We start from the raw sequence: 18,966 nt of genomic DNA, 5'->3' as shown, positions 1-18,966 counted from the left end.
ACTCCCCTGGTCTTCTTAAATCCTCCTGAGGCATTAATTTGTGAATTATATGTTCATTAAGCAGCACACAATTTAAACGTAGTCTTGAATGATGCATGACTAGATATACCAGAGATAAAGGACTGCTGATATTTGCATCTTCCAATGTATTGGCTGTCCAGTATACAGACGACCTGTCCCAGAAGTTCATATATGCCTACAATTAATCGATTTATGTGACGTGTTGAAACAGGTGTTGTTAAGGAGAATGCGGGAGGCTCAATTAAAGATGTTGCAGAATTGCTGTATTTGAACCACCACTCCATTCTGCCCAGTTGTTGATGTTGCATTGGCAATCAAGTTGTTTTTAACCATCTCTCTAACTGTCGCTTCTCCGGAGAGATCATTTTCTAAACTAAACTCATAAAGAACTACCTTAGAACGAAGCATTATGCTCTCAGTCTGAAATGCGCATTGAAAACATAAACTCCACTTATTGCACTGGCGCCAGTGTAGCCTTGACGACAGCATTTGTTTACGGATGTCCCCTTACTTTCAATCAGTTCAATTAGGCCTATATGTTTTCCAAAGCTTAAGGCACTTTGATGAGTCACATTCTTGAAGCCCAAGAAACAAATACTTAGCTTCATAGTAGGCTACATATAGAAATTAAAAATGTTTATGAATACTTTTTTGGAGGGTTACTGTCAAAATTATTTCTTATAATATATATATATATATATATTTGTTTTAATAAACCGATGACCCACAGGGGTGTCCGGTACGCCATTCACGAACACACGCAGAGAGTTGCGCACCACACTCCTATCTGTCTCTGTCCTTGGGCAGTGCGTGCAGACATACGGATAAGTCCTGGTATTGAGCTGTTGCTGCCTCTTCTTCCGGTAGGGGGTAGCCTATTGAACAAACAGGACCCGTCTCCGAGTCTGGCCCGTTTGGGACTCAGAGCAGCAAAGACCCATCCCCCGATGCTACTGCTGCATCTCCATCTGATCCAGGCACCGCACCTGCCGCCAACGTTATCAATTGCGTATCATGGAAATACAGCAAGGACGCACTTTTGCCTAGACCGAACATCAGAGTCTAGGTAGGCTGTGGATAGCGGTAGATGAATGGATGAATGAATGGACGGGCGGGCTATTGTTACTGCAACCTGGCAGTGCATTTGGAAGAACCATAGATGGTAAAACATTAGTGGTGAGACTAATGAGAATGTATGAGAGGGCTACAAAGGACCAGGATTCGGAAAGCGTCTTTTTTGCGTTATTGCAAAACAGACACTTGGTGGTGTGAGTTATAACCGGTACGGTTGATGTGCTGAAATATCCCCCCCTGCCACAATCATCCCCCCTCTTCGCGTTCTTCATTGATGCGACTTGCTTGCTAGTTGAGATTTCTGCTCTTCACTCCTTTGTCAGTTTAGTCTACATTTCACTGATCTTAGTAGCAGAAAGCATTTTTGTCTGCAGTTTTCGGTTTGGCTCCCCCCCCCCACCCCCACCCTTCAGCGCCCGCGCCTGACTAGCCACAAAATTAAGGAAATTAGAAGGGGCGATTCGGGCAGGGGGGAGATTTTCGGCACAACACCTGGAAGGTTATTGATAGACCTTTCAGTCCCCACACTCTTAGAAAAAAGGTGCTATCTAGAACCTAAAACGGTTCTTAGGCTGTCCCCATAGGAGAACCCTTTGAAGAACCCATGTTGGTTCTTTCCACAGAGGGTTCTACCTGGGGACAGACAAGGAATCCTTTTGGAACTCTTTTTTCTAAGAGTGCAGGCAATCAGAGGTTTGGTAAAGACAGGCTTATCAATAACATCCCTGTATATACTGTATGTGTGCATAGTGTAAAGATGCATGTCTTTTAGGCTTCCTATTACATGGTTTGTATTTTCATATTTAGGCCTATTATTTACTTATTATACATTTACTGATGATTTTTTACAGTTTTTAATTAGACTTTATATGGAGCCTATTGGTAAGCACCACAAGGCTACTCCATACCACAACGGCAAGTTATAGTGTGTGTTGTTGTTTCAATTTGTATCAGATAGGACACAATACATTTGAGATGTTATTTACAGTGCATTCGGAAAGTATTCAGACCCCTTGACTTTTTCACATTTTGTTATGTTACAGCCTTATTCTAAAATGGCTTAAATAAAAACTGTTCCTCATGAATCTACACACAACACCCCATAATGAAAAAGCAAAAACTGGTTTTTAGAAATGTTTGCAAATGTATCATATTGACTCAGTACTTTGTTGAAGAACCTTTGGCAATGATTACTGCCTCGAGTCTTCTTGGGTATGACGCTACAAGCTTGGAACACCTGTATTTGGGGAGTTTCTCCCATTCTTCTCTAGAGATCCTCTCAAGCTCTGTCAGGTTGGATGGGGAGCATCGCTGCACAGCTGTTTTCAGGTCTTTCCAGAGATGTGCGATCAGGATCAAGTCTGGGCTCTGGCTAGGCCACTGAAGGACATTCAGAGACTTGTCCTGAAGTCACTCCTGCATTGTCTTGGCTGTGTGCTTAGGGTCATTGTCCTTTTGGAAGGCGAACCTTCATCCCAGTCTGAGGTCCTGAGAGCTCTGGAGCAGGTTTTCATCAAGGGTCTCACTGTACTTTGCTCCGTTCATCTTTCCCTCGATCCTGACTCCCTGCCACTGAAAAACATCCCCACAGCATGATGCTGCCACCACCATGCTTCACCGTAGGGATGGTGCCAGGTTTCCTCCAGACGTGACGCTTGGTATTCAGGCCAAAGAGTTCAATCTTGGTTTCATCAGACCAGAGAATCTTGTTTCTCGTGGTCAGAGAGTCCTTTAGGTACCTTTTGGCAAACTCCAAGAGGGCTATCATGTGCCTTTTACTGAGGAGTGGCTTCCGTCTGGACACTGTACCATAAAGGCCTGCTTGGTGGAGTGCTGCAGAGATGGATATCCTTCTGGAAGGTTCTCCCATCTCCACAGATGAACTCTGGAGCTCTGCCAGAGTGAACATTGGGTTCTTGGTCACTTCCCTGACAAAGGTCCTTCTCCCCCAATTGCTCAGTTCAGCCTGGGCAACCAGTTCTAGGAAGTCTTGGTGGTTCCAAACTTCTTCCATTTTAGTATGATGGAGGCCATTGAGTTCTTGGGGACCTTCAATGCTGCATAAATGTTTTGGTACCCTTCCCCAGATCTGTGCCTCGACACAATCCTGTCTCGGAGCTCTACGGACAGTTCTTTCAACCTCTTGGATTGGTTTTTGCTCTGACATCCACTGTCAACTGTTGGACCTTGTATAGAAAGGTGTGTGCCTTTCCAAATCATGTCCAATCAATTAAATTTACTTCAGGTGGACTCTAATAAAGTTGTAGAAACATCTCAAGGATGATCAATGGAAACAGGATGCACCTGAGCTCAATTTTGAGTCTCAAAGCAAAGGGTCTGAATACTGATGTAAATAAGATATATATATATATATATATATATATATTGTTGATAGATTTGCAAACATTTGTTTTGTCATTATGGTGAATTGTGTGTAGATTGATGAGGAAAACATTTACTTGTATTAATTTTAGAATAAGGCTGTAATGTAACAAAATGTGGAAAAGGGGAAGGGGTCTGAATACTTTTTCAAAATAAATAAGATACAAGTAGAATGTGCATGTTTGTGTGAGTAGATGGATTCCAGGATACTAAAGTCCTCGATGAATGTATGATCTTCACTCCCTCATGTCTGTGTGGCTTCTTAAATGAAGAGTGTGTGTGTGATCTCACATAGTGTGTTTATTTGTGTGTGTGTGTTTGTATGGATGGATTCACGTGTGCGTGTGTGATCTCTTATAATAATAGCGCGTGTGTTTCCAGACGGGCCAAAATGAGCAACGACTACGAGGCATCAGTCACCCCCAGCTGGCTGACCTCTGACCCCACTGTCTGGTCCAGCAGCAGAGACGGATTCACAGATAATGCCACTTACCCACCTATGGGCTCCTTCCCCCCACTGCCCCCTCTCCTGGTCAATCCCTGGGACATCTTGCTGTGCTCCTCAGGGACTCTCATCGCCTGTGAAAATGCCCTGGTTGTACTGGTGATCTGGCAGAACCCGGCTCTGCGTGCCCCCATGTTCCTGCTGATCGGCAGCCTGGCCCTGGCTGACCTCCTGGCTGGTCTGGGCCTGGTGCTCCACTTCACCTTGGCCTACCTGCTGAGGTCTGACTCGGCCCAGCTGCTGACTGTTGGTCTGGTGGTGGCCTCTTTCTCAGCCTCCGTCTTCAGCCTGCTGGCCATCACCATAGACCGTTACCTGTCACTCTACTACGCCCTGACCTACAACTCAGAGCGCACTGCCGCCTTCACCTACACCATGCTGGTCCTCCTCTGGGGCCTGTCTCTCTGTCTGGGCCTACTGCCCATCACAGGGGTGAACTGCCTGGCAGAGGAGTCGACGTGCAGCGTGGTGCGCCCCCTGACTAAGAACAACGTGGCGGTGCTGTCCGTATCCTTCCTCCTGCTGTTCGGCCTCATGCTGCAGCTGTACGTGCAGATCTGTAAGATCGTCATGCACCACGCCCACCAGATCGCCTTGCAGCATCACTTCCTGTCCGCCTCGCCCCACTACGTCACAACCAGGAATGGCGTGTCCACGCTGGCCATCATCCTGGGGACGTTTGCCGCCTGCTGGATGCCCTTCACCGTCTACTCACTGGTCGCCGACTACACATACCCACCTCTCTACACCTACGCCACCCTGGTGCCCGCCACCTACAACTCAGTCATCAACCCAGTGATCTATGCCTTCAGGAACCAGGACATCCAGAAGGCTCTGTGGCTGGTGTGTTGTGGCTGTATACCGGCCAGGGTGGCCCACAGGGCCCGGACCCCTAGCCACGTCTGACCCAGACACAGGTCCCGGGAGGGAAGGAGAGAGGTGCCCTGGGCAGAGGGAGGAGGCAGACAGGCAGCCTGGGCTCAGGCAGGTGGCTGGAAAGGACGGACTGCGTGCATAGTCATTTTAGCCGCTTTTACTGATGTGGGCTTTTTTCCTCAGAAGGATTGAGAGATTATTATTAGATTATTAAAGATTGTGCCACTTTCCGCACATCAGATAAAGGGCTTGTGTGTGTGTGTACAAAAAGATAGGATGTCACACGGACAGAGAAGGAGGAAGAGAGGAGGAGAAGTGGAGTGAGGGATGACAGAGGTGGGGCGATTATCAAGATGCATACAAGATGAAGTCGGGCTGAGGGCTCAATCACCTTGTCTCGCTGCTGCACTCTGAACGTGCCTTGAAAGACAGATAACCACGGGAGGCTAAAAATAACCTGGGTGCTCTGTGATCCGCGTGCCGTGTGTCCGACACAGACTCCATGCAAAGAAACAAAGCCGCGGAGGCGGAGAGCGGGAGCCTATTTCTCTTCATCTCTCCCTATTTGCCTTTAAAGCCCCCACCCTCGAGCATGTGAGAATGTAGGTTATTATGATGTTCTGCTTGCTTTCCATTCTGAGGTGACAACAGCCTCGGGAAGGAAAGTCCCCAGATACCTGTAGCACGCACCATTAACCCTCCAAATGCCTGTCCAAACGCACCATTAACCCTCCAAATGCCTGTCCAAACGCACCATTAACCCTCCAAATGCCTGTCCAAACGCACCATTAACCCTCCAAATGCCTGTCCAAACGCACCATTAACCCTCCAAATGCCTGTCCAAACGCACCATTAACCCTCCAAATGCCTGTCCAAACGCACCATTAACCCTCCAAATGCCTGTCCAAACGCACCATTAACCCTCCAAATGCCTGTCCAAACGCACCATTAACCCTCCAAATGCCTGTCCAAACGCACCATTAACCCTCCAAATGCCTGTCCAAACGCACCATTAACCCTCCAAATGCCTGTCCAAACGCACCATTAACCCTTAAATACGTCACGCTGCTTGCCAATTTCTCCTGATTCGCTCACACCGAGTCACGATCGAACCCAGGACGTCCACTTTTCTAGCACACGTGATCGCCCTCCTTGACAACGTACCAACCATTTGAGCTATCGAAAAATATGTAAGGCAGTAGCTCCATCGGTGATATTTCACTAGCTGTGGAGTGAGTTTACGGTACACGTTCTTAAGCGCTTCCAGATCCTCATTCTACCCCGTCATATCAGCGCGCAGCAGTAACTACGTGTTAGTTACTTCATGGACCGATATAAATACTCTGTCAGCAATAACAGCCTCTCCCCAGTAACATGACCACCTCCAGCATGATGATATACGACGACAACAACCAACAGCCCTTCTGCGATGCCTAGCAGAGTCCTTATACACCAGGCCCAAACAAGGACTCAACTTCCCAAGACTTGTGCTGTATGTGATTTCTCCAAATGGGAAATCAGATCTTGACTTATGTGTTTTGTTTTTGAAAATGTGAATGGGACAGGATACTGACTGCCACTGCCCAGTATTCTGTCATTAGTCATTACAATGTCACTGCCTTTTTTTATTCTGAATCTCCTGCTCTATTCTCTGGCTATGGTCTTCTTCAATATCTTACAATGAATGAAATTGGACTCGGTAAGAAAATATCTTACACGTTTTCAGTTGCATCTGCCTTTGTGAACCTATGACGTGTTTTTGAGTGTTGTAAACCTAAGCGTCTGTGAATAAGGAAAATGTTTCTGTGCATTTGAGTTGCATGGCCCCTGAGTGTGTGTGTGATCTGTGTACCATAGAAATAGAATTCATTATATTTCTATGGCTTGTATGGGGGTTTGTGATCAGCAGCACAGACCTCATGTATATCTGTCTCCATGGGGACAGTGGCTCTGAGGACTTACTTCCAGTGTGACCCTTTGACCTCAGAGGAAATTGTCTGCTTGTCTTCCTATCATTCTGAGAGAAGTGACCTTCTGAGAGAAGTGACAAATTCCACCACAGGAATGAAATAGAGAAGGATATGTTTAAATGAATAGTAGAAGCAAAGATGGTACTGTATGGTGTACATGTGCAACGGCTGACTCTGAGCCGTAGTAAGGGGTTAAGGCAACGCCGTCACGTGACTGATGGAAAAATAACTTATATCGTTATCACAGGTTCTGGTGGCTCTTCACAGACAAACAATAATACCAAGAAAACACTCTCCTTTACCTTTGAAGAATAATCTATTTTGTTATATTTATTGAAAGTCGCTATTTTTTTTTCTCAGGGTTGTCTCGCCTGAATTATGATGTATCCAAAGTATCTTGTATTTTAATGCGCTGTAGAGCCTCTCCTGAATGAATTGGTAAAGAAATGATTGTTTATTTTGTATGGCATTCTGTTGACCAATTAGATTCTGTAAATAGAGCATGCTTATCATTATAGGGGTGTTCTGACATCATGTATGGTGCTACCTGCTGCAGGATCCAAGGGGGACTCAGGTGCACCGTATTAGAATGACATCAAATTTGACCCCCTTTTATTGTAATTTTACAGTCTGTGTACATTTCCATCCCTAGCCCCTTCCCCCCAATCCCAACCCCTTCTTTAGGCAGATCTGCAAAGTCTGGATAGGTCAATGCAGTATGGCATATACTTTACTTAGCAGATTAGCCTGTTGGAGGGTTAGATGGTGCTGTCACAGTACTGCTTACACCTATCCCAAACCTTGAGGATCTGCCAGACCAATGAGCTAAGGGCTAGGGACGGAAATGGAACCGGGCCTACCTTGTTTGATGAATGTTCTCTCATGTACAGTAATGTCAATCTTTCATGATTCACGATGAGCTTTCATAGGTGAAAACAAGGGCTTCACATTATTGAGTAGACAAAGGAACCACTCGTGTGTGGGTTTGACACAGTACTTCTCTGTTAGGAATACATATTCATCTAATGTTAAACTATTATTGTGCAGTGTAATTGCACCGTAAAGTGTCATATTGAACTAAGATGTGGTTGGAGGGATTTCTACTGTGGCCAGTGGTTGGGGTTTCAAGCATTGTGGGTGAATAATGTGGTTTGGGGGGTATGGTACCCCGATCCAGAGCTAAATACAAGTCTTTTAACACCTCTATGGGCTTCAGAATGTGTGGGGCAGGGGACCCTACAGTACAGCATCTTGTGCAGACGTATACTCTGTGTTAAATGTGAAATGCACTTTATTTTTTGGAAGAAAAACAACATACAGTGGGGCAAAAAAGTATTTAGTCAGCCACCAATTGTGCAAGTTCTCCCACTTAAGAAGATGAGAGAGGCCTGTAATTTTCATCATAGGTACACTTAAACTATGACAGACAAAATGAGAAGAAAAAAAATCCAGAAAATCACATTGTAGGATTTTTTATGAATTTATTTGCAAATTAGGGTGGAAAATAAGTATTTGGTCAATAACAAAAGTTTATCTCAATACTTTGTTATATACCCTTTGTTGGCAATGACAGAGGTCAAACGTTTTCTGTAAGCCTTCACAAGGTTTTCACACACTGTTGCTGGTATTTTGGCCCATTCCTCCATGCAGATCTCCTCTAGAGCAGTGATGTTTTGGGGCTGTTGCTGGGCAACACGGACTTTCAACTCCCTCCAAAGATTTTCTATGGGGTTGAGATCTGGAGACTGGCTAGGCCACTCCAGGACCTTGAAATGCTTCTTACGAAGCCACTCCTTTGTTGCCCGGGCGGTGAGTTTGGGATCATTGTCATGCTGAAAGACCCAGCCACATTTCATCTTCAATGCCCTTGCTGATGGAAGGAGGTTTTCACTCAAAATCTCACGATACATGGCCCCAGTCATTCTTTCCTTTACACGGATCAGTCGTCCTGGTCCCTTTGCAGAAAAACAGCCCCAAAGCATGATGTTTCCACCCCCATGCTTCACAGTAGGTATGGTGTTCTTTGGATGCAACTCAGCATTCTTTGTCCTCCAAACACGACAAGTTGAGTTTTTACCAAAAAGTTATATTTTGGTTTCATCTGACCATATGACATTCTCCCAATCTTCTTCTGAATCATCCAAATGCTCTCTAGCAAACTTCAGACGGGCCTGGACATGTACTGGCTTAAGCAGGGGGACACGTCTGGCACTGCAGGATTTGAGTCCCTGGCGGCGTAGTGTGTTACTGATGGTAGGCTTTGTTACGTTGGTCCCAGCTCTCTGCAGGTCATTCACTAGGTCCCCCCGTGTGGTTCTGGGATTTTTGCTCACCGTTCTTGTGATCATTTTGACCCCACGGGGTGAGATCTTGCGTGGAGCCCCAGATCGAGGGAGATTATCAGTGGTCTTGTATGTCTTCCATTTCCTAATAATTGCTCCCACAGTTGATTTCTTCAAACCAAGCTGCTTACCTATTGCAGATTCAGTCTTCCCAGCCTGGTGCAGGTCTACAATTTTGTTTCTGGTGTCCTTTGACAGCTCTTTGGACTTGGCCATAGTGGAGTTTGGAGTGTGACTGTTTGAAGTTGTGGACAGGTGTCTTTTATACTGATAACAAGTTCAAACAGGTGCCATTAATACAGGTAACGAGTGGAGGACAGAGGAGCCTCTTAAAGAATAAGTTACAGGTCTGTGAGAGACAGAAATCTTGCTTGTTTGTAGGTGACCAAATACTTATTTTCCACCATAATTTGCAAATAAATTCATTAAAAATCCTACAATGTGATTTTCTGGATTTTATTTCCTCATTTTGTCTGTCATAGTTGAAGTGTACCTATGATGAAAATTACAATTAGAACTTGCACAATTGGTGGCTGACTAAATACTTTTTTTGCCCCACTGTATTTAGCTTACGTTGATTGGACTAAATTGTTTTTGGTATCTTTTAATTGTTATTGTATTAGACTAAGCATAGGTGATTTGATGAAGTTGAAATGTTCTTGTTCTCTTTGTGACTAGAGGTAACTCTCTGTGGTTCTAAATCAATAGTTGTTCAGTAGTCCTAAAATGTCAGAAACATTAACTTGATTGACTATGCTGTAGGTCATGTAACTGTTTGTTACATTCAATATGCTTTGTGGTCTTCACCAGACAGATGTTGCTCTCTGGTTTTGTGATGAAACAAAGGTCTGGTTGAGTTTATTCTGCCACTGTGTCTTCTCATTGTCTCGGCCTTTAGGCCTACAGTATATATCACAGTGTCAAGGCATATGAACTAACAGGTTACAGAGCAAACAAAGCAATTATCACAACATATAGGTTGGAATGTGGCTTTTCTCTCTGGCTTGGCTTCCCCAGTGATTTTACCCACGCACCACTACTAGTTTGGGGGAATACAATTAACTATTGAGTTGGAAAATGTACTGTGGATACAAATATCCCTGTGAGCTTCCCAAGCCCATGTTGCTTAGGGTTAACAGCATAAATTGTATATCAATAATATTATACTGAACAAAAATGTAAACATAACTTGTAAAGTGTTGGTCCCCTGTTAAATGAACTGAAATAAAATATCCCAGAAATGTTTAATGCTCACAAAAAGCTTATTTTTCGCACAAGTTTTGTGCACTAATTTGTTTACATTTCTGTTAATAAACATTTCTCCTTTGCCAAGATAATCCATCCACCTAACAGGTGTGGCATATCAAGAAGCTGATTAAACAGCATGATCATTACACAGGTGCACCTTGTACTGGGGACATTAAAAGGCCACTCTGAAATGTGCAGTTTTGTCACATAACCCAATGCCACAGAATATTTGAGGGAGCGTTCAATTGGCATACTGACTGCAGGAATGTCCACCAGAGGAATGTCCACCAGAGGAATGTCCACCAGAGGAATGTCCACCAGAGGAATGTCCACCAGAGGAATGTCCACCAGAGGAATGTCCACCAGTGGAATGTCCACCAGAGGAATGTCCACCAGAGGAATGTCCACCAGAGGAATGTCCACCAGAGGAATGTCCACCAGAGGAATGTCCACCAGAGCTAGTGCCAGAGAATTTCATCCGGGTTCTTCACTTGTAGGAGTATTTCTGACTGTAATAAAGCCCTTTTGTGGGGAAAAACTAATTCTGATTGGCTGGGCCTGGCTCCCAAGTAATGAATTTGTAGTGAATTTCCATGAATAAAATAAATAAATAACAGAACAGTCTCAACAGCCAATTATTGCAGGATATCCAAGGACATGCATTCATGTGAAATCCAAAGATCAGGGCCTAATCAATTCATTTCAATTGACTGATGTCCTTCTACGAACTGTAACGCAGTAAAATCTTTTAAATTACTACATGTTACGTTTATATTTTTGTTCAGTGTACATGTATTGTATCACACCCTCTAAACTTATTCCACGGATCCCTTGGCCAAATTACTGGAATCTGTTGGGAATATTAATTAAAAAAAATACTGCTCCCCACTTTGAGAACCCCTGCACTAACTGAGATATTGTAAGACATTGTGTGAACAAGGTGTATATTTTTCCAAGGTGTTAGCTGTAACTTTGTATTGCTTTGGTTAGTTTACTGAATTGAGAGATCTTGTTAATTTTATATTAAAATAATGTGCTGTGTATGAAAAACAAAACCCCTGTGTTGGTTTGGTTTGTTTATCCTCCCTCTGCATCCGTTGGCTCAGTGCCTCCCGCCGCTCCTCTGTTCCCATGGTGACTCCCTTCTTAGCTGGGCCAGTGCTATCCGGAATCCCAGTAACAATAATTCTTAAATAACCCTAGCCCTATTCTGAAACTTTACCTTAACCCTTTTAAATTTTAACTTCAATAGGGTAGGGACGTCCCAAAGATGCTGGCTAGCAATACTGTTACCATGGAAACTGCTGTGTCAGTGTCAGCACCGTGTTGTCTCCATGACAACAGTGCAACAGGAAAGAGACGCAGACACAACATTGTGAATATCAATCGTTATTCCTCATATTTGTATTTATTCTCAGGGTCACAGAGTTCAACGTTTACAGAGTTCACACTAAAAATAACCATGACAACCCTAAACACAATCCAATCTATTCTTCATCTTCCATATCTCTGCTAGACATCACTAAGCGATTAGACAGCTGTCATCCATTAAGCCTCCTTTCATCTTTCCCTATCTCCAATCAGACGCTCTCACAACTCACTCACTCACTCACTCACTCACTCACTCACTCACTCACTCACTCAGGCTACGTTCCAATATCCATACTAGAGTACCACTTAGAAGGAAACAATGCTGGCTGTGCATCCTCCTAAGTGTAGCACATGGGGTAGTGTTCTAGTGTGGATGATGGAATACAGCCTCCCTCTCAGGCCACTCCCTCACACACACCTGTCGCCTTCAGAAGGAACACAGTAGGAAAACACTTTCAAAACATCTTCTCCCATTTGTTCCAACAAAACCCTGACCAGCACAGTCCACACGCGGTTCCTTCTGAATGCTACCCTGACCAGCACAGTCCACACGCGGTTCCTTCTGAATGCTACCCTGACCAGCACAGTCCACACGGTTCCTTCTGAACGCTACCCTGACCAGCGCAGTCCACACGGTTCCTTCTGAACGCTATCCTGACCAGCGCAGTCCACACGGTTCCTTCTGAACGCTACCCTGACCAGCGCAGTCCACACAGTTCCTTCTGAACGCTACCCTGACCAGCACAGTCCACACGGTTCCTTCTGAACGCTACCCTGACCAGCACAGTCCACACGGTTCCTTCTGAACGCTACCCTGAGCAGCACAGTCCACACGGTTCCTTCTGAACGCTACCCTGACCAGCGCAGTCCACACAGTTCCTTCTGAACGCTACCCTGACCAGCACAGTCCACACGGTTCCTTCTGAAAGCTACCCTGACCAGCACAGTCCACACGGTTCCTTCTGAACGCTACCCTGAGCAGCACAGTCCACACTGTTTCTTTTGACTTCTCTTCATCTCCCTGTTGCTATAATCTACACATAAAAATTGGTCTCAGTCCTAGATGAAGTGTTTCAGTAAAAACATTAGAAAAAAGACGTAGACTGTCTTCCCAAGGGGGGGTTCTCTAAGTAAGGCCCTTATTAAGACTGTAACTATACATGAGATGAGTGCCACTCCTGGGGTGCCACAAACAGGGCTTTACTAGTGTTATTATGGATAACATATTATACAGAGACACACTGTGGTCTCCTGGGGTCTATTCAAGATGACCTGAGTATTGCTTGAGAGTTTTAAAATGTTAACAGTAATAGTATTGAATTGAACGTTTAGTTGCAATTAGTGTCAGTATAGCAGCTGAACCCGATAGTGTGCATCTTGAATACACCGCTAGAGGTCCAGTTCTGGACCCTTCAGCGGCTGATGCAGGAGTATGATTTACCAGCAGTGCTACATGTGACCAGGGGTCACCCAGCTTATATCATGTACAAATACATCCTGTGTGTGTGTTTTTGTTTACGTTTTGTTGGTATATATACACTGAGTGTACAAAACAAAACATGCACTAAATTCTGCTTACTATGCATGCACTGCAGTTTGAGGAAACTATAGACAACTGTTCTCTTCATAATGACAGTATATACACTGAATGTACAAAACATGCTCTTTCTGTGACATAGACTGACCAGGTGAATCCAGGTGAAAGCTATAATCCATTATTGATGTCACCTGTTAAATCCCCTTCAATCAGTATCGGTATAGGGGAGGAGCCAGGTTAAAGAAGGATTTTTAAGCCTTGAGACAATTGAAACATGGATTGTGCATGTGTGCCAATGAGAGGGTGAATGGGCGAGACAAAAAATGTAAGTGCCTTTGAACGGGTATGGTAGTAGGTGCCACACGCACAGGTTTGTGTCAAGAACTGCAACATTGCTGGGTTTTTCACACTCAACAGTTTTATCATGTGTATCAAGAATGGTTCACCACCCAAAGGACATCCAGCACCTTGTAGAGTCCATGCTCCTACGAATTGAGGCTGTTCTGAGGGCAAAAGGAGGAGAGGGGTGCAACTTGATATTAGGAATGTGTTATTCATGTTTAGTACACTCAGTGAACCATTTAGTGGTTTATTGTTTGTGTGGATGTGAACGTGCACATGTATGTGCTTTTCAGCTTTTGAGTGAGTGATGTGTGTGTGTTAGTCGGACCAGTCGTTCTCTTCCAGCTCTGAGTCATCTTCGGAGTCGGAGTACTCAACAGCGATGCGTCTGGAGAGGATGGTGGCCACGTCGTTCCCTACAGGCTCTCTCTTAGCCTGCTGTTCCTGCTGCTCTTGACCCTTTTTCAACTGGATACCTACAGCCAGGGAGAGAGACAGTTAGACACACTTCAACTAGATACCTACAGCCAGGTGAGAGAGACAGTTAGACACACTTCAACTAGATACCTACAGCCAGGGAGAGAGACAGTTAGACACACTTCAACTAGATACCTACAGCCAGGGAGAGAGACAGTTAGACACACTTCAACTAGATACCTACAGCCAGGGAGAGAGACAGTTAGATACACTTCAACTAGATACCTAAAGCCAGGGAGAGAGACAGTTAGATACACTTCAACTAGATACCTACAGCCAGGGAGAGAGACAGTTAGATACACTTCAACTAGATACCTACAGCCAGGGAGAGAGACAGTTAGACACACTTCAACTAGATACCTACAGCCAGGGAGAGAGAGACAGTTAGACACACTTCAACTAGATACCTAAAGCCAGGGAGAGAGACAGTTAGACACACTTCAACTAGATACCTAAAGCCAGGGAGAGAGACAGTTAGATACACTTCAACTAGATACCTAAAGCCAGGGAGAGAGACAGTTAGACACACTTCAACTAGATACCTACAGCCAGGGAGAGAGACAGTTAGACACACTTCAACTAGATACCTAAAGCCAGGGAGAGAGACAGTTAGATACACTTCAACTAGATACCTACAGCCAGGGAGAGAGACAGTTAAACACACTTCAACTAGATACCTAAAGCCAGGGAGAGAGACAGTTAGATACACTTCAACTAGATACCTACAGCCAGGGAGAGAGACAGTTAGACACACTTCAACTAGATACCTACAGCCAGGGAGAGAGACAGTTAAACACACTTCAACTAGATACCTACAGCCAGGGAGAGAGACAGTTAGACACACTTCAACTAGATACCTACAGCCAGGGAGAGAGACAGTTAGACACACTTCAACTAGATACCTACAGCCAGGGAGAGAGACAGTTAGACACACTTCAACTAGATACCTACAGCCAGGGAGAGAGACAGTTAGACACACTTCAACTAGATACCTACAGCCAGGGAGAGAGACAGTTAGACACACTTCAACTAGATACCTAAAGCCAGGGAGAGAGACAGTTAGACACACTTCAACTAGATACCTAAAGCCAGAGAGAGAGACAGTTAGATACACTTCAACTAGATACCTACAGCCAGGGAGAGACACAGTTAGACACATTTCAACTGGATACCTACAGCCAGGGAGAGAGACAGTTAGACACACTTCAACTAGATACCTACAGCCAGGGAGAGACAGTTAGACACACTTCAACTAGATACCTACAGCCAGGGAGAGAGACAGTTAGATACTGACACACTTCAACTAGATACCTACAGCCAGGGAGAGAGACAGTTAGACACTGACACACTTCAACTAGATACCTACAGCCAGGGAGAGAGACAGTTAGACACACTTCAACTAGATACCTACAGCCAGGGAGAGAGAGACGGGTTAGGCAGTCAGCCAGCCAGTCGGTCAAACAGACAGAAAAGGAAGGTTCGGTTTGCATGGCCTGTGGCCCAAGGTTGGCGCAACTTGCTCATTTTAGATAATTCCATTGGGCCTAAAGAGAAATCTCCCCCACCCCGGGGCACCAGGTAATGCAAAACAAACTCACTCACACACACACACACACACACACACACACACACACACACACACACACACACACACACACACACACACACACACACACACACACACACACACACACACACACACACACACACACACACACACACACACACACACACACACACACACACACACACACACACACACACAGAGAATAGCTCTGCCACAGAGACAGGTGGGTTAGATACAGATAGGCAGTCTTACCCATGCGTATGGCAGCCAGCAGATCACTACGAGCATCATTAACAGGCTGGGCATTGTGGGGCACGGAGGACATCTTGGGAGTGGTAGAGTAGGAGGAGCCTGGAGGAGGGGGCGGAGGCATTGGGGGAGTTGGAGCCACCAGCGACCCAGCGATTGGCGGTGGGGGCAGGGCATAGACACCAACTGATCCCATTAGACCTGGAAGAGGAAGTGGGCCTCCGGGGGGCGTGGCAAAGGCAGATTGTGCAGATGGCATGAGAGGAGCAGGAGGAGGGGAGCCATTTCCATATCCCTCCATACTGAGGGAGAGAGGGACAGATGGAGGGTGAACATGAGGCATTATATTAATCATCATAACCATTTCAGAAATAAAAAGTATGATATGTTAATCGGCCTCGCCACAAAAACATCTCACATGTAACCATGATAATCCTACCATACCAACATCTCACATGTAACCATGATAATCCTACCATACCAACATCTCACATGTAACCATGATAATCCTACCATACCAACATCTCACATGTAACCATGATAATCCTACCATACCAACATCTCACATGTAACCATGATAATCCTACCATACCAACATCTCACATGTAACCATGATAATCCTACCATACCAACATCTCACATGTAACCATGATAATCCTACCATACCAACATCTCACATGTAACCATGATAATCCTACCATACCAACATCTCACATGTAACCATGATAATCCTACCATACCAACATCTCACATGTAACCATGATAATCCTACCATACCAACATCTCACATGTAACCATGATAATCCTACCATACCAACATCTCACATGTAACCATGATAATCCTACCATACCAACATCTCACATGTAACCATAATAATCCTACCATACCAACATCTCACATGTAACCATAATAATCCTACCATACCAACATCTCACATGTAACCATGATAATCCTACCATACCAACATCTCACATGTAACCATGATAATCCTACCATACCAACATCTCACATGTAACCATGATAATCCTACCATACCAACATCTCACATGTAACCATGATAATCCTACCATACCAACATCTCACATGTAACCATGATAATCCTACCATACCAACATCTCACATGTAACCATGATAATCCTACCATACCAACATCTCACATGTAACCATGATAATCCTACCATACCAACATCTCACATGTAACCATGATAATCCTACCATACCAACATCTCACATGTAACCATGATAATCCTACCATACCAACATCTCACATGTAACCATGATAATCCTACCATACCAACATCTCACATGTAACCATGATAATCCTACCATACCAACATCTCACAAATAACCATGATGATCCTACCATACCAACATCTCACATATAACCATGGTAATCCTACCATACCAACATCTCAAATGTAACCATGATAATCCTACCATACCAACATCTCACATATAACCATGATAATCCTACCATACCAACATCTCACATGTAACCATGATAATCCTACCATACCAACATCTCACATGTAACCATGATGATCCTACCATACCAACATCTCACATGTAACCATGATAATCCTACCATACCAACATCTCACATGTAACCATGATAATCCTACCATACCAACATCTCACATGTAACCATGATAATCCTACCATACCAACATCTCACATGTAACCATGATAATCCTACCATACCAACATCTCACATGTAACCATGATAATCCTACCATACCAACATCCTCTGACAAGTTCAAGAAGAAAGAACAACAGGGTGGAATTATTACCAGAGTTAGACAGGTCACAGACGAGTCATGTCAAGACCAAAGCAGAGGACCGTGTTTGGGTTTTGAGTGTACCAGTGCAGTACTTGGCTTGTATGGGATGACAGTACATTACAGAGCCAACTGCTAAACTCCAGAGAGGGTAAAGCCTGTTGTTCATCATCAGATCTAATCCAAACCAATAGCACATTAAACACAACAAACCCTGAAGCTGGGGCAGAGCCCCAACAAAAGAGCGTACGTGGGTTTGTTTGGTGTACCTGTGCACATGTCAATTAATGTTAATGTTTATTTGAGTGCATATATGCATCAATCTGTCTGCCAGTGTGTTTATTCATGTGCACTCTCTGACCTGTAGTCCACAGGTCGTAGAGACATGGATCCATTCATGTTCTCAATGGGAGGGAGAGGAGGTGGAGCATTGTGGGGGCGACCCAGGTTGTATCCCCTGTAGGCATGGTCCAGAGTGGCGTTTCCCTGAGCAGCCAGCTGAGCAGCCAGGAGACTGGGAGGCGGGCCGGAGTACGTGTGGGCGTGACCAGCATGATTGGTAGAGTGAGGATAGTGGCGTTGGTGGTGGTCAGGCCCAAGACCCCTAAGAGAGAGAAAGGGAGGGAGATGGAGACAGCATTTTACAGAATGGCCAGCAGGGGGAGTAAGAGGACTGTCACGTCTCCTTGAACAGCTGACAGAGACTAAATGATCACAGTACTGGGGGAAACCCCTTATTGCCACTGGGGGAAACCCCTTATTTCCACTGGGGGAAACCCCTTATTTCCACTGGGGGAAACACATTATTTCCACTGGGGGAAACCCCTTATTTCCACTGGGGGAAACCCCTTATTTCCACTGGGGGAAACCCCTTATTGCCACTGGGGGAACCCCCTTATTTCCACTGGGGGAAACCCCTTATTTCCACTGGGGGAAACCCCTTATTTCCACTGAGGGAAACACATTATTTCCACTGAGGGAAACACATTATTTCCACTGGGGGAAAAACATTATTGCCACTGGGGGAAACACATTATTTCCACTGGGGGAAACACATTATTTCTACTGGGGGAAAAACATTATTGCCACTGGGGGAAAAACATTATTTCCACTGGGGGAAACACATTATTTCCACTGGGGGAAACACATTATTTCCACTGGGGGAAACACATTATTTGCATGCGAGTAATAATCATCTATACAGAAATGTAATATACAGAAAAGTA

General features: G+C 44.7%; 2 protein-coding genes across 3 annotated transcripts in view; one reads left to right on the top strand and one right to left on the bottom strand.

Moving 5' to 3' along the window:
• The first annotated feature begins 822 nt into the window (after positions 1–822).
• Positions 823–8,247, top strand: LOC110489670 (G-protein coupled receptor 12-like). Its single transcript, XM_021562424.2, has 2 exons — positions 823–1,087; positions 3,859–8,247. Exons 1-2 carry the CDS (start codon positions 969–971, stop codon positions 4,886–4,888), a joined length of 1,149 nt encoding a protein of 382 aa, XP_021418099.2. The 5' UTR covers positions 823–968; the 3' UTR covers positions 4,889–8,247.
• Positions 8,248–13,902: 5,655 nt separating this feature from the next.
• LOC110489669 (wiskott-Aldrich syndrome protein family member 3) overlaps positions 13,903–18,966 on the bottom strand; it is a 24,845-nt gene continuing 19,781 nt past the window's right edge. For both annotated transcript variants that reach the window (XM_036943841.1, XM_036943842.1), the window contains exons 7-9: positions 18,102–18,344; positions 15,965–16,263; positions 13,903–14,144 (exon numbers count right to left, since the gene is read on the bottom strand). In XM_036943841.1, the coding sequence (XP_036799736.1) occupies positions 13,987–14,144; positions 15,965–16,263; positions 18,102–18,344 (700 nt within the window). In that variant the 3' untranslated portion in view covers positions 13,903–13,986. The remainder of the gene's footprint in view (positions 14,145–15,964; positions 16,264–18,101; positions 18,345–18,966) is intronic.

Source organism: Oncorhynchus mykiss, chromosome 15, assembly GCF_013265735.2.
Source record: "Oncorhynchus mykiss isolate Arlee chromosome 15, USDA_OmykA_1.1, whole genome shotgun sequence".
NCBI classification, from domain to species: domain Eukaryota; kingdom Metazoa; phylum Chordata; class Actinopteri; order Salmoniformes; family Salmonidae; genus Oncorhynchus; species Oncorhynchus mykiss.
This window is presented reverse-complemented; position numbering and strand designations above follow the sequence as displayed.

Bases quoted from the DNA above. Each gene is read 5' to 3' on its own strand.
- LOC110489670 (XM_021562424.2), top strand. From the start codon at position 969: ATGCTACTGCTGCATCTCCATCTGATCCAGGCACCGCACCTGCCGCCA. The intron at 1,088-3,858 runs GTAGGCTGTGGA...GTGTGTTTCCAG, and splicing joins GACCGAACATCAGAGTCTAG to ACGGGCCAAAATGAGCAACG.